Below are 15,976 nucleotides of genomic sequence, written 5' to 3' on the forward strand. Positions count from 1 at the left end.
CTGCTGACTGACAGGGACTGAGCAGAGACTGTTGACTGACAGGGACTGAGCAGAGACTGTTGACTGACAGGGACTGAGCAGAGACTGTTGACTGACTGGGACTGAGCAGAGACTGTTGACTGACTGGGACTGAGCAGAGACTGCTGACTGACAGGGACTGAGCAGAGACCCAAGTGGGACTGGAAATGGTTCAGTGGTAAGAGCATACTTTTTCAGAGGGCCTGGGATTCATTCCCAGCTACCACGTGATAGAGTGTTTACTCCAGTCTCAGGGACCCCACCCTTTCTGTCTCTGCAGTTTTTTTGGCAGATATTTTATACATGAGGCCCACAGAATGCAGGCAAAACACCATACGCATAAAATAAAAACAAGCCTTTTAAAACATCCAAAACTAAATAATTCCATTAAAATGTTTCATGTCACAGGGCCACTGAGAGCAGCTGAAATGAGCCCAAAGGGTGACTTCTGGACTCCCATAACTCAGTCAGGCACTGCTAGGGCGGTCTACCCGAGTTAACCAATGGGCCATGAGCAGGGGATCCATGAGGGTGGTGAATGGTCTCCCACTACAGTGGGCTCCGTGCTGGTAGTGTCATTTCCAGGTGCAAGTTCAAGGTGGCTTGCTCTAGACAGATGGTCAGCGTCTCTGCTTTTGCTCATCCTCGGCTACAGGTGTCTACGTGTGTGCCAAGTGTGGCTATGAGCTGTTCTCTAGTCACTCGAAGTACGCACACTCATCCCCGTGGCCAGCGTTCACTGAAACCATCCATGCAGACAGTGTGACCAAGTGCCCTGAGAAAAACCGACCGGAAGCTTTGAAGGTGGGTGTGATAGCCCTGGTGAATGCTGGCTGGGGAGGGTCTTGGAACTAGTCACACCTTTCTTTTACTCCCTCATGAGGTTATCTCAGGTCTCCATCTTCAGTTGGGGCGGTGGCGCCCCAAGATTTTTTGTTGTTGTTGTTTGAGATGGGTTTCTCTGTGTGGCCCTGGCTGTCCTGGAACTCACTTTGTAGACCAGGCTGGTCAGAAATCCACCTGGCTCTGCCTCCCAAGTGCTGGGATTAAAGACATGAATTACCACCCCAAAGACTTTGAGAGTGCTCATATTCTGAGGGAACATGAGCTTTAGGACAGCTTCCCCACACAGGCCCCACCCCTTGGGAAATGGGCAGGTGGTGGGAGCACTTCCTATCTGCAGCAGACAGGAGACTGACTGTGTTTGCGATTTCCCAGGTGTCCTGTGGCAAGTGTGGCAATGGGTTGGGCCACGAGTTCCTGAATGATGGCCCCAAGCGGGGACAATCGAGATTCTGAATATTTAGCAGCTCACTGAAGTTCATCCCTAAAGGTGAGTACCTTTAGCAGCTGGGGACATCCTGTTGTAACCGAGGAAGGTATTGCAGGGAGGAGACAGGCTTCGTATGCTTATCCGTCGGCCATGGCAAAGTAAATACACCTGGCGATGGCACCCAGAGAGCCAGCTGAAGGGTAGCACCGTGGGCAGATATCCAGGTGTCTCCTAAGGGAACATCTCGGGGCGGGCGGGCGTGGGGTTTTCTCTGTGGCTGGAATCTTGGGTTGGATGCAGGGGTAGGCCAAGGCTAAGGAGGATCTGGGCTGTGTGACCAAGGGCTTTCTTCTGTCCCTGAGCACCTGCCATTCCTCTCTATAGTAGACATGGCAGCATAGTTTCTATCACATGGCTGTTGAGGACAATTGACTGTGGGCCCTGGGGCCTAGCACATAGTAACGACTCAGTAAAACAGCTCCTTTATCGACCTTTTTAGTGGCGGTCAAGGGCTGTGGCCAGATGATCTGTAGAACGGAGCCTTCAAAACCCAGCTGTTCCATTGCCTTCCTGAGGGGTGGTTATGTGCTCTGTGTCTGCTGGAGGAAGGAGAGACTGTGGGCTCCCCTTGTAGGACTCGTGCGCACTCAGCTGGGTCCCTGGGCCGCTCTGCTGGCCAGGAGCCTGAACCATGATTTTGTTGTTTTCTTTTAACACTTTTCAGAAAATTTCCTTTTTTCCCCTTTATTTTTGTTCCGTGTATATGGGTGTTCTGCCTGCATGTATTTCTTGTGTACCACATGAGTGCAGCGCCTACCGAGCCAGAGGAGGGCATCAGTACTGGAGTTACAGATGGTATCACTCTGTGGGTGCAGGGAATGGAACTGGCCCTGTGGAAGAGCAGCCCAACTTTCCAGTCCCCTCCCAGAGGACATTTTAGTTATTTACTTAGTGTATTTGTGGGTACGTGCGTGGTCTGTGCCACGTGTGGTGAGAGTCAGAGGACCATTCGTGGGACTCGGTTCTCTTTCTGCACTGCATGGGTCCTGGGGATCAAATCCAGGTTGCTAGGCCTGGTTGCTAGGCCTTGTTGCTAGGCCTGGTTGCCTTGTACCTTTTACTCACAGAGGCATCTCATAATACCTGGTTTTAGTTTTTTAGATTTTTTTGTTTGTTCATTTGTTTTTCTTTTTTTGGTTTTCCAAGACATGGTTTCTCTGTGTAGCCCTGGCTGTCCTGGGACTCATTTTGTAGACCAGGCTGGCGTCGAACTCAGAAATCCGCCTGCCTCTGCCTCCCAAGTGCAAGGTCTTACTATTTAGCCCTGGCTGTCCTTGAACTCACAGAGCTTTACCTGCCTTTGCCTTCTAATAGGCTTTAGTACTTTTGAGATTGGGTCTCTTCTGTTGCTCAGGGTGGCCTGGAACTTACCATACAGCACTCTCTGACCACTCCTCTCAAATCCCCAGCCTCAGCCCCAGCCCCAGCCCCAGCCATCGCCGGGCTTGCACATATGAGCCATCACGCCCCACGGAAGCATGGCTTAACCACAATGTGTTTTCTCTCCCTTCTCTTTTCCAGGCAGAGATGCTCCTGCCTCCCAGGGGCACTAGGTGAGCAGCTTTCTTTCCCAGATGGGCACATCCACTTTCTGGCAGCCCCACGATATTGTCAGAACCTCGGGCATTCGGTCTGGGGGGTGGGGAGGAGGCGTTTGAAGCACCAGGAAGGCTCCCACGTTCCCTTGTTTCTCAAGGGAACCACTTAGAGGAAGCACTTTCTGGAAAGTTTCCACTGTTCTACCATACTGAGCTGGGGATGGGGCTGAGACATGGGTTGTTTGGAGTCTGTAGGAGACTTGGCTCAGGTTATCTCTGAATGACCCTCAGACTGCCACCAATCTCCTTGGCTGTCCACACTGACCCCTCAGTTCTGAGGATGTGCCCTGGCCCTCACTAAAGCTTGTGCCTGTCTGCTCTGGGCTCTGCAGGACATGGACTGCGAATGGCCTGCCCCCGCCAACCACTCCAGCCTCAGTCACTGTATGATCTGCTCTGGTCAAATCCTTCTATGCCAGCCAGGGTAGTGATGACCTGTGACCTTCGAGGAGGGGAGTGGGCTGATGCCGGGGACTCTTGGATCCTTGTCTTCTGGCAGAGAAAACAGAACTCCGTTTCACAATCTGCAAGCTCACCTTGCCTCACTCTGGCTTAGGGAAGTGACGGTTGCCCCATTAGCTGGCCAGCGTGGCAGGGACCTTCTTCTCACCACTCCGTCCAGCGTGTCCCTCCCAAGAGAACGCCACTGTTCTTTATCGGCGTGCTCGGAAGCTCTTGACATCTGGGAGAGTGGGTGAAGTTGACACCCACTCCCCCTTGATTCCTCTCTGGGGTGAGCAAGTAGAAGTCAATAAACACGCAGCCTGAGCAGTTTCCGTGTTTGTTGTTTCACGCTAGGATTGAACTAGGATTATAAGTGCCATTGTACTGGATTTGATTTTAATAGTGTTTAAACAGTGCCCAGCATCTGCTAGAGCCCTAGAGAGATGCTAGTCTCTCGTCATCTGTCTCAGAGCCAGGAGGATCCCTTATTCTCTGGGAAGAGGGTCAGGTCAGGTTTGACGGTCTTGAAGCTTAGAAGAGCCAGGCAGAGGCCAGGGCTGCAGGAGTTTGAAACATTTACCTGGAGAGGCTCTGGGCTCAAGGCCTTCTTGTGAATAAGACTGGCTCTTCCACCGGGCGTGGTGGCGCACGCCTTTAATCCCAGCACTTGGGAAGCAGAGGCAGAGGCAGGCGGATTTCTGAGTTCGAGGCCAGCCTGGTCTACAAAGTGAGTTCCAGGACAGCCAGGGCTATAGAGAGAAACTCCTTAATTTAAAACTATTGGTTAAAATAGTTTTAAATTAAGGAGCAAGGTCACATAGCATCACTCTGGGTAAGTGAGGATTCTCTCATCCCTGAGGCAGCCACACCCTGGGGGCTAGTATTTAGCATTACAATACATAGCAACAGATCAAACCTCAACAGGGGCTCAGTCTGGATGGCCTCATCTTGATGGTGGGGAGGGGGATTCATGCTCTGGGATTTCTATGAGGAGGGAAAAGTTAAGTGGACCTTGGCTGCAGAACCTCTGGATACCTCTTCAACCTCCAACAAGCTGACTACATACACAGATGTTCCTGTCCTAAAATCACTGAGTGTTAACAGTGAGACCTCCTTATTCTAAGCACATTGATGTTCATGCTTGTCCTAACTGACTCCCTTCCTTGCTGTTCTGGCTGCCTTGAGGAAAAGGCCAGATGAATAGCCAGCCAGACTACCCTTCTCACCAGCATGGACTGGCTTGAACGTCCTGTGGATGCTGGAGCAGAGTTCACAGTGATAGAAGCAGATTGCTCCAGGCTCCAGAAGGCACAGCTTCAGCTGAGACTGAAGCAGTTAATACCAGATTCTTTTCTACCACAAACCTCTGAGTTCTAGATGATCCTGTAACCTTCTCTATCCAGGCCTGAGAAGGAGCACTTTTTTGTTGGCCTAGCAGAAGGCCTGCTGTGCTGGGAGTTCAAAACTAAACAAAACAAACAACAGCCAGGCTGTAGCCAGGTAGTGCAGTCTTTAATCCCAGCACTCAGGACACACAGACAGGCAGATCTCTTGAGTTTGAGGCCAGCCTGGTCTACAGAGTGAGTTCTGGGACAGCCAGGGCTACACAGAGAAACCCTGTCTCGAAAAAAACAAAACAAAACAAAAAAACAAAAAAAAAAGAAAAAGAAAATCGCCCTGAGGACACACATGGGGCAGAACAAGCTGGGCAACACTCAAACTGCAGGTAACAGGACTATTACTGGGATGTGGGTTAGAATAGCTCAGAATCCACCCAGTTTAGGCTTGAGGCTTGTTAATACATACATACATACATACATACATACATACATACATACATGCATATGTATATGTGTATTAACATAATAATACATGTATAAAATAATAAAAGATAAAAATGTTTCTGTGTCTTATTCAGGACCTCTATGGGTTAGAGTGGGAATTTCTGCCCCACATAAAATTACTTCTATAGGGCAGTACTTGGAGGCTGAAGGATAGAAAGCTGTAAGGAGCTAGACAGACTGAAGGAGGGGTTGGAGAAAGTTAAGCCTGGATTTCAGACACCGCAGGCCAAGAGGCTGTAATGCCCTGGACTACAAGACTAAGGAATCACAACCTACTGAGGCCTAACCATGAGGCAACACTAGATGGCGCCATGAGTCCACACTACACAGCTGCCAACTGCTGAGTGACAGCAACTCAGCCTTTGAAGAGCCAGCTAGCTGATTTCTCATCATTTCTGTCCATTTCTATACCCTTAAAGCAAAAGGACTCAAGCCAGTGAATTGGTAACAGCACGTCATCGTTAGAGCATGGTCTCCTGAGCCTGATTCTAGATTTCATTCTTTGGGGACACCACTGGGGGGAATAGCTGGGTAACCTGGGCCACAGAGTGGCCAGCTGTGGAGCCCTTTGGATATGCTCAGCCCTCCCCATGGTGCGGAAGGGCTCCCCATGTAGCCCTCCCCACGCCTACAGACATGGTTGAGCTAAGAAACTATAGAAGGTGGGATCTTTCTGTGGGATCTTCTTCTCATCTGCCTACTCTAACCCTAACCTAGCTATCTAAAGATCACTAGTGTGTCCTCTCTGAGCTGGTACTGCAAGCCTGGAAGATTCGATACACAGTTAAGAGCGGAACTGGACTGGATGTGGCGGCACAGACCTTTAATCCCAGCACTTGGGAAGCAGGCAGGTCTCTGAGTTCAAGGCCCACCTAGAGCATTCCAGACCACCCAGGGCTACACTGAGACCTTGTCTCAAAAACAACAGCAGCCATAAAGCCAAGATGATCTGGACACACTGTAAGAAGCAATGGAGTTCCCAGTTACAGATCCTGGGAACCTGGCTTGATGACAGACACAGCAGCCAATGGCCTTCTGGTCTAGTTCTTCGGAGAAGTTGCAAGAGGAAACTAGGGGTGCCTAGAAGGTGACTTACAGGAGCAGTACCTCATGACAGGGTTTGGACACCGCTGGCAAGTCTTGCAGACACAGGCAGGCTTCAGACTGACCTGCGACCATGCTTGTGACTCTTTCTACCCAAGGGAACTTTCGCTTGTCTCCTATCCTGACTTGGTCTGCCCCATGACCTGTTTTTTTACAGTGCAGTGTCCTCAGGCACCAGGAATGAGACCCCAGTCTCTGGCTATTGGGAACATGGAAACCATTCACCTTTGGCCCATGGAAGATAGAGAACTCAAGTTCCATGGAAGATGCTTGTCACTGATGTCATCTTCTGTCCTCTTATTGCCAGAAACCAAGTGGGGGCTGGGATCTCTTTTAATAAAGTAGGGAGACTCAGGGGGCTGGATCCCTGTCAATGGTAGGGAAGGGGTAGGGAAAGCCCCTAAATCACTTTAGCTATCAGCTTTGTCCCACCCTCCCTCCAGGGTGGGCTCTTGTCTGGCATCCTTTCCCATCACGGTGAACTCAACAGGATGCTCTGGAGCTGGGCGGATGGAGCAGGTTTCTCTCGAGGGCCACTCCACAGGATGGAGCCATATCCGGCCTCCAAAGTGGAAAAACCCCATACAAATCAAGGACAGCTGGGCCCACCCTTTGGCCATAGCCCCGCCCCATCATTCCCTTCCGCAGCTTGGGTTCTGCAGGCTGCAGGAGTGGGTCTGGGGATGAAGGGTGTGGCTTTAGGGGAGGGGTTCTTAGGGCTCTCACATATGTTTAATGCCTCCAGCAGTTCCCCCACAGAGGGAGGAACTGAACAGTGTTATTAATCATCTTCCAGAGAGGGACAGCCCTGTGCATGCCTGCCCTGCTGCTGAGGAGGCCCAGGCTGGGGGTACCCACTGTGAAGAGAGGACAGATTGAAAAAGAGGAAGAAACACCAGACTCAGCCAGACAGATCCACACAATCACACTAAAAACACTCACTAGTGTTCACCATCTTAGGTACTGAGTCCCCAAAGGCGTCCAGACTAAGCTCATTCCTGCCCTTTGGGAACTGATTGTGAGGTCAAAATTCCCTATGAAAACAGGGTCAGGGTGAGCTCACACAGTTAACTGAGCAAAGCCCACCCCTAGTGCTGGAAAACGGGTTACACATAAAGAACTAGTTAGTCTCCGGTGGGGGCCTAGGCAGAGCTAGGTGGCTGGTATTTCCATCTGTCCATGCCTGCTCTGGTCAGCTTTCTTCCCCAGAGGTATGTCTGTGGTTCTGCATCCTGGGCCTCTCCCTTCACTACATCCATCCACTACACCGAGCTTAACTACACATAGGCTGGTAGGCCCACGTCTCAGAGATAACCTACCTTGGCCCTGGCTGTCCTGTTTAGACAAATCCAGTGAATCATGAATTCTCTCCAGCTTGGGCTGTGTAGGCTCTCTATTATCCACTCCACTCCTTGAGCCTTTTTGTTTTGTTTTATTTATTTATTTAGTTATTTACTTTTGAGACAGGGTCTCATGAAATCCAGGCTAGCTTCAAATTTGCTATGTAGCTGAGGATGACCTTGACACCTGGTTCCCGTTTTTTACTTTATTTATATGGGCAATGCACAACTATGTCCTGTTTGTGTGGTCCTGGGAATAGAACCCAGGGCTTTGGGCATGCTGGGCAGGCACTTAACCAACTTAGCCACATACCCAGTCCCTTCTTGTTTTCTGGAGGTAGGCCTGGGACTCTTGATCCTGCTATATCTGCCTCCTAAGGGCTGAGCTTTTCTGTGAGACACTTAAGATGAGGAACCCCCCACCCCCACTTATTTCTGAGCAGAAGAAGCAGAACCAGACAGCAGGAAGCAAGTGACCGTCCCAGGACTCTGTGGCTCAGAGATGGGGATCCATTATCCCTAGGTCACACAGGGAGAAGCTAGCAGGGTCTCAGGCTGGGTCCTGCCAGCAGAGCGGGTCAGGAGCTAGGAGCCAGGTAGAGAATAGCTTGGACTCCCAAGGGAGAGGGAATTGGGTAACCCTATTTTTGAGAAATACAAAGGACAAATGGAATCAAAATTTATCTTCAAAGAGGCATTTCTGACTGGCAAGATGGCTCAGTGGGTAAAGGTGCTTGCCTTGCAAGCCTCATGACCTGAGTTCAATCCCCGGGACCCATGGAAAGGTTGAAAGAGAGAAATGATGTCTTTGTCCTTTGGCTTCCATATGTGCACCATGGTATGTGTACCCACACAATCCAACATGCACACACACAAAATAATAGTAAAGTTCTTTCTTTCTTTCTTTCTTTCTTTCTTTCTTTCTTTCTTTCTTTCTTTCTTTCTTTCTTTCTTTCTTTCTTTCTTTCTTTCTTTCTTTCTTTCTTTCTTCCTTCCTTCCTTCCTTCCTTCCTTCCTTCCTTCCTTCCTCCCTTCCTCCTTCTCCTCTTTCTTCCTCTTTTTGGTTTTTTGAGATAGGGTTTCTCTTTGTAGCTCTGGCTGTCCTGGAACTCTGAAGACTAGACTGGCTTTGAACTCAGAGATCTGCCTGCCTCTGCTTCCCAATTGCTGGAATTAAATGTGTGTGCCATCAACTCCTGGCATAAATAACGTTTTTCAAGAAAGAGGCTCTTTAGGGTTGGAGAGATGGCTCATTGGCTAAGAGTATATAATTGTTTTTGCAGAAGACCTGAATTTAGGTTCTAACACCCATGTCAGGGAGCTCACAACAGCTCTAGAGGAATGCAATGCCTTGCCCTCTGGGGCACTGACACTCACAAGCACATACTCACAGGTACACACACACACACACACACACACACACACACATGTGCACATGCACATACATGCACTCTCACACACGTGTGCTCACACACACACACACAATTAACATGGTAAGTCTTTAGAAAGAAAGAAGCAAATAAGAGGCTCTTCCTAAAGTGTTAAATGGAACTGCCTTAAGACCCAGAAGTTCCTCTAAGAAGAAGCTCAGGAACAGTGAACCATAACCACACAAAGCCTGCTACACAGACGGTCCTAGTGGCACTAATACTTATAACTGGGAAGTGGAAATGTGTGGGGCAGTGGACCCTGCCAGGAAACTTGGTCCGGTTGAGGGGTTCAGAGTCCCTGGCACCCAGGCACCCATCTGAGATGTAGGCGGCTCCCTGCTCCCTACCAGATTCCTGGCCTGGAACACATGGCCACACTTCCCACTTAGGAAATGTAACCTAAGTGGTACATAGCCCCAGAACATGGGTTCTCCACGCCCATGAGGTATCTAGAGACCTTTAGGATTTAGCCAATAAGCTTCCCTCCCCAGACATTCCTTCCTGAAACAGGCATTTAATCTCTGGTTCACCCTTAGGAGTTGGTATGCATCCATTTTCCACCATGAACAACCAATAAACAGTTTAGAACCAAGGACTGTCTCTTCCATTGAAACCACTGTGGGGATCATGGAGAAGACCTTGGGCCTACAAAGCTGTAGCCCAAGTCTGCTGTAGAAGACCTCTCTGCACTTCCAGAAAACCACCACTAAGTTAAGGACCTTTGCCAATGAGCTAAGCCAGAGTCCTCCATTTCCCCGGCCCAGGTTCATCGTCCGTCAGTAGTCCTCAGCCCGCAGGCTCCAACTCCCTTCCCAACTCTTCCTGACCCAGCAGCACCTAGCTGTCCAGAGTTTGGGAGCACCCAGTTCTGACCTCTTTGCGGGTCCATGGATCCCTGCTCCTTCATTCCTGATTTCATTCTGTGCAGCACCTCATCGGTGACTGGATGCCTGTGAGTCAGGGAGCCCAGCTTCAGCCTCCCTCACCTTAGACTGTGTTTTCCCATCCCCTAAGCAGTGTCTTAGTGCTTCCCTAAAGCCCAGCACTCCATAAAGGTGGTGGTTCAGGGGAAATGGAGTCTATCAGCACTCAGAGGGTGCACCTCAGACCCACAGAAATTTCCCACAGGTGAGACAGGAAAGGAGCGGAGCCTTGACATGCCATACTGTGGAAGCTCCGGAAATGGTGGTGCTCAGAGAGAAGTCAGAGGCAAACTGACAGACTCTGGATGAGTCTGTGATAGACCAGTGAGCACAGAAAAACAGAAAACACATTGGTAACTTTTTATCATGCATGCCGAAAGAGAGAAAACAGGGACTGGCTGCTAATGGCTCTAGGACTCTTTTGGAGGGTGACAAAAATGCTTTAAAATTGATAGGTGTGGGAGTTGTCTCAGTGGTTAGAGCACTGGGTGCTTTCCCAGAGGACTCGAGTTCAATTCCCAGGACTCACATGGACTCTCACAACTGTCAGTAACTCTAATCCCAGAGGATCAGACACCCTCTTCTGACATTGTCACACACCAGGCACATGTGGTATGCACACATACGTGGCAGGAAAAAAAAACCCAACCAAACAGTCCTACACATAAATAGCAAAATAAAATCTAAAATAAAAATGTAAGTCGATGATAGCCATATTTGCACAGCATGATGACCTCTAGCTTTGGATAGTATGTGAGCTGTACTTCAAGAAAGCTATTACTCCAAAGACTTGGTGGTGGCCAGAGAGAGCCTGTGGCCATGGGCCAGAGGAAGGGACTTTAATAGGCCCTTCTCCTCTCCCTTCTCCTTGCAAGATGCACTTGCATCCCCATTCCAATCTCCCTGGCTGTTCTGCTGAGCGGCCATTACCACTCCCTCTTCTGCCTGAATGCGGTCACCTTCTTGTCTGGCCATCACCTCCAGAATGCTTCTCCTACCCGCACCCCCTCTAATCAGTATGTACTGAGTAGTCTCCGCATGCCTGCACCGTGTTAGGTGCTTCGGAGAGCTTGGGAATGCGTGCCATCCTGGCGATCCCCAGATTTGCACCCCTTCCCGCCAAGAGAACCAAAGGGAAGATGGAGAAAGAGAGTCAGCTTCCAGACTCTCAGCTGTTCTGGGCCAGTGTCTCCTGGAGAGTCTTCTGCCCCATGGAATAGGCATCCTGCAGAGGAGATCGCCCGCAGGAGGTAGGAACTTAGCCAGCACTGAGGAGATGGAGGGTTACTAGGGACTAAGTCTCAAGTGGTGGCAGCTCAGACTGTGCAGGTGTAATAGGGCAGTGTGGGACCTCCCCGCGAGCGCTCAGAGGAGAACCAGCTTGTCTTCAACAAATCCCATTTACAGCTAGATCTGAAGAAGAACTTCCTGGGTCCCTACATGTACTAACTTGCTTCCCAGACAGTGTTGGACTAAAAACCGGCCCACAGGGCTGCTGGCACTGGTTTGCCCTGACAAGCAGATGTAGCTCTGGCGTCTGGGACTAGTTCTGGGTGGTGCATGTCCCATGGGGTGGGAACTAAATGTCTGTGGGTCATTGGAGTTTTCTGTCCCTCAGAGGCAGCCTGCAGTGTGAGAATTGATCAGATGCCTCGAGGCCCACAGACTGCTGATTAATAAACAGAGCCGAGGGCAGAGGCTGAGTAACGGTATTGGGGCAGGGACTAGACTGGGCAGCCAGGAAAGTCGGATGGAGGCAGAAAGACTTAGGCACCGTTACCGTTTCCCTGGTCAGGTCAGCTTATTCACCATCCTGGATGGAGTCTTTCCTCCTCTGCATTCCTAGCAAGCAGCTTTATAGGCCTGGTGAGCCAGGAACAGGACATGGAGGCGCGGGGGTGGGGTGGAGGTGGGAGTGGGTGGGTGGGTGGGTGGGTGAGAAGTTTCTGCAGTGTCTGGTTTCAGACATGTGAGGGCCCTGGGAATCTCACTATGCTCAGAGGAAGCTCCACAGACAGAACCCAGGTGCCTCCCCTGCCTCCTAGTACAGGCCTTTCCACCCCTGGGGGTGGGGGCACCGCTTTGCCCAACCACCATGTGGTTGCTGGGATCTGAACTCAGGACCTTTGGAAGAGCAGTCGGCGCTCTTTTTTTTTTGTTTGTTTGTTTTGGTTTTGGTTTTGGTTTTTTTCGAGACAGGGTTTCTCTGTATAGCTCTGGCTGTCCTGGAACTCACTTTGTAGACCAGGCTGGCCTCGAACTCAGAAATCTGCCTGCCTCTGCCTCCCGAGTGCTGGGATTAAAGGCGTGCGCCACCACGCCCGGCTCAGTCGGTGCTCTTAACCACTGAACCACCCTGATACAAGAACTCTAAAATGCTTGACTATCAGACAAGCTCTCTCCACAGGGCAGGGCTCCCACCCTGTTGACAAGTAATGCAAAGAGCATTCCTGTCACAGGCTCAAAGGTGCATGGGGACCCTCTCTGCGCCGGATGCATGCCTGGCTCCATCCTTCCTGCACAGGCAGATTCCTGGACACGGTGTCCCCCGGTGATGAGGCTTCGGCTCTGGGAAACAGGGGCTGAGGCCTCACACCTGTCGCCCTGGTCCAAAGGGGCATAGATAGACTTTTAAAGGACAGAGCAGGGGTTCCCACTCGCGCAGTCTTGTGTCCCTCCGCGCCACCGCATTCCCGTAGTGTAAGAGCGAAGACTTTGGAGCCAAGCGAATCGGAGGTGTGTTGGGGTAGCTGAGACAGCTCCGGGCCGCGCTGGAAGTTAGCTGGTGTCGCTAGTCCCAGGCGAGGGCGGGGCTCGGGATGGGGAGGGGCGTCTCAGCCCCGCCCAGCCCCGCCCCTCTCCGGCTCCTGGGTCGCGAGGCTGCGGAGCTCACCCCAGAAGCCGGGCGCCCTGGGGTTGAGCGTGCGACGCGCTATAGCCGGGATGCGCGCCTGTCTGCGGTTCCCGCTCCCGGGCCTGAGCGCTAAGCGATCCCATGGCAGGTAGCGGTGGCCTGGGCGGCGGGGCCGGGGACCTCCAGGGTGCGGGGACGGGCCAGGGGACTGCACTGCGTGCTCTCCGTGCTCCGCTGGCGCTCGTAGTTCTGTTGCTAAGCGCCTACTGCCTCTTCGCCCTCCCCGGCCGCTGTCCACCTGCCGCCCGCGCCCCTGCTCCGGTTCCCGCACCCGCCCAGCCGCCCCACGCCTCCCGCCGTCTGAGAGCGCCCGGCCTGCCAGTGGCTAGCGGCCCGGGGCGCCGGCGCTTTCCTCAGGCGCTCATCGTGGGTGTGAAGAAAGGCGGCACGCGCGCATTGCTGGAGTTCCTGCGGTTGCATCCCGACGTCCGAGCACTTGGCTCTGAACCCCACTTCTTCGACAGGTGCTATGATCGCGGCCTCGCCTGGTACCGGTGAGCGCCCCTGCCGGTCCGCGCCTCGTCGGTGTGTGCCTTGGACTGTGCTTTCTTAGAACCCAGGATGAGTAGGGTAGAATCCTGGGCACTGGGTCTGAAACAAGCCTGATAGGGAAATAGACTTGATTTCCTGGGCACAGCAGCCCTCGAAGGAGAGGCCATCTATAGCCGAGGGTCGCAGGAGTTAGAAAATCTCAGAGAAAACTCTGTTTTCCTGTTGGGTGGCCGAGGGACTCAGCGAGGCATGATCCTATCTTGAAAGTAGTTTCAAGTCAGTGAGATAACTGGGCAGAGGATGCTGGGGAAGGGAGGGACCCACGGCCCCGCCCTACTCAGGGTTATCCTCTGTGGCTTACCACTCTGGATTTACTCAGAAGTGTGGAGTAAGCTAAGTGGCCTGGCTGGGATACAGGGCTGTGTAGCCTAGTGTCTTCTTCGCTTGGCTATAGCTGCGAGGGTCGCTGTGCTCTCTGGTGGCAGCTCCTCAGGTAATGTCCCTTCAACCCTTCGTGCACTCACTGAGCCTCTGAAAGTTACCATCTATGACGCGGTGCTATCTCCATTCGCAGGACCTGGGTTGAGGGAAGAGGTGGGAGAGGAGCAGCCACCGGGGAGGTATTGCGGGGAGGTACTGCTCATCTTGGGCTGTGATCTGCCTCGGTCAGGCGGTGACCTGTGTACCTGCTGGACCCAGCAGAGGGGCCCTGGGTTGCTCTTGGCACAACTATTATCTTCCCTGCTTCTCCATTACATTATTTCTTTGGCTTTGCTGCTGCTGTTTTTGGGACAGGGTCTCTTGTAGCACACGTTGGCCTCGAATTCTCAGTGAGACCAAGGATGTGGTTGAACTTCTCATCCCCTTGGCTACACCTCACGAGTGCAGGGGATTACAGATATCTTTATTATAGGTACCACTATGTCTGTCTGTCTGTCTGTCTGTCTGTCTGTCTGTCTGTCTGTCTGTCTGTCTCTCTCTCTCTCTCTGTGTGTGTGTGTGTGTGTGTGTGTGTGGAGAGAGAGAGAGAGAGAGAGAGAGAGAGAGAGAGAGAGAGAGAGAGAGAGAATATGCTGACAAGAACATGTCGGCCAGAGGCTAACTCTTAGGAATCTCCTTCCCCCTGTGGGATCTGGAGACTGAATGCAGTCAACAGATTTGCACAGCAAAGGCTTTTACTTGCTGAGCCATGCCACCCACCCAAAGGGATTTGGTTTTTGAGGCAGGGTCCCAGTTCTGCATTTGTAGCTGGCCTGGAACTTGTAGTGTAGATCAGGCCAGCCTCAAACTCAAAGAGATGGAGGCGGGTGCCACCATACCCAGCCCTTGGCTATTCTTATGCCAGTCTAGGAGTTGAACACAGGCCCTGTGCATACTGGGAAAACCCTATGCCAACTGAATTACATCCTCAGCTTCTTGGGCTTTTTTTTTTTTCCCCCAAGACAGGGTTTCTCTGTATAGCCCTGGCTGTCCTGGAACTCACTTTGTACTTCTTGGGCTTTTAAGGGTCTTCCATCTTGGGGGCCATAACCCTGACCACACTCAAAATCCTGCAACATTTACTAGTCCACTTACCTTACTCACGGAGTGGTTTGGGATGTCTGTCAGGTTATATTTTCTGGAAAAGCAAGAGGAGGTACGAAGGGGCTCAGGTAGGAGAAGCGCTGTGGTCCCCGGGGTTTAATGGGTCAGTCCATATGAGAGGATGTCACGGTGTGCAGGGGGAGGGGCTGGGCACAGTCTTCGCTCCTGTGGCTGGAGACTGGGTTCCCTAGCACTCTCAGACACTGGGATAGGATCTGTAACCAGTTTCCCCTGGACTCTTTGGGTCTGTCCCAAATGAGGTGTGGGATACAGAGGTTGTGGTGGTGCGCCGGAGGGGCTGGGCAAACGGGGTGTGGTCTCAGGCTGTCTGGGAGTCATGGAGAATGCAGACCAGATGGGGTGAGCACACCAGGAGGTACAGTTCATGGAGCTTCTTGTTCACACCCTCCAGACACACAGGTCTCCTCTCTCCAAGCTCACCAGGCAAGGCTTCTGAGGCTCAGGGAGGGTAACAGATGCCGGCCAAAAATGTCAGTTTGCAGGAGGGCTTGGGACTGATTGGCAGACCTTGGAGTTGTACTCTATTGAACTTGCCCTGGCGATGGCTGGGTGATGTTCCAACGTGTGTCCTGACTATACAAGATAAAGTACTGGGACAGGAGCTCTGGGAACACAAGCTCTGTGGAATCCCCTCTTTCAGGTGGGCCAGGGGAAGGCCTGAGGCCTATCGTTCCCCTGGGTCCTTCCTATCCCTTCTCGGTCTTAAGATGCCTGCTTATCAAATGGGGAGGAGTTACGGGAGCACTGTGTCATCCCGATGGAGGAAGGAGGTGTGTGCTCTTATAACCAGCTCTACTACAGTTTTCTACATTCATTCTGCTGGAGCTGGAGCTGGAGCTCTCTCTCTCTCTCTCTCTCTCTCCTTCTCTCCCTTCCTCCCTCCCTCCCCCTCCTCCTCCTCCTTCTTCTTCTTCTCTCTCCCCCTCCCTCC

At 51.9% G+C, this 15,976-nt stretch overlaps 2 protein-coding genes across 3 annotated transcripts in view; both read left to right on the forward strand.

Annotated features, from left to right (window-relative positions):
• The window catches only part of Msrb1 (methionine sulfoxide reductase B1), a 6,132-nt gene extending 2,412 nt beyond the window's left edge, over positions 1-3,720 (forward strand). Inside the window, exons 2-5 of the mRNA XM_021221758.2 lie at positions 674-822; positions 1,237-1,351; positions 2,873-2,904; positions 3,282-3,720. Of these exons, the coding sequence (XP_021077417.1) occupies positions 674-822; positions 1,237-1,351; positions 2,873-2,904 (296 nt within the window). The 3' untranslated portion in view covers positions 3,282-3,720. The remainder of the gene's footprint in view (positions 1-673; positions 823-1,236; positions 1,352-2,872; positions 2,905-3,281) is intronic.
• Positions 3,721-12,931: 9,211 nt separating this feature from the next.
• Hs3st6 (heparan sulfate-glucosamine 3-sulfotransferase 6) overlaps positions 12,932-15,976 on the forward strand; it is a 5,150-nt gene continuing 2,105 nt past the window's right edge. Inside the window, exon 1 of one of the 2 annotated variants that reach the window (XM_021221657.2) lies at positions 12,932-13,442. In XM_021221657.2, the coding sequence (XP_021077316.1) occupies positions 13,030-13,442 (413 nt within the window). In that variant the 5' untranslated portion in view covers positions 12,932-13,029. Of the gene's footprint in view, positions 13,443-15,770; positions 15,816-15,976 lie in introns of those variants that run through there. The other variant, XM_029533116.1, reaches the window with a different exon arrangement.

This window comes from Mus pahari, chromosome 21, assembly GCF_900095145.1.
Source record: "Mus pahari chromosome 21, PAHARI_EIJ_v1.1, whole genome shotgun sequence".
Lineage (NCBI taxonomy): Eukaryota > Metazoa > Chordata > Mammalia > Rodentia > Muridae > Mus > Mus pahari.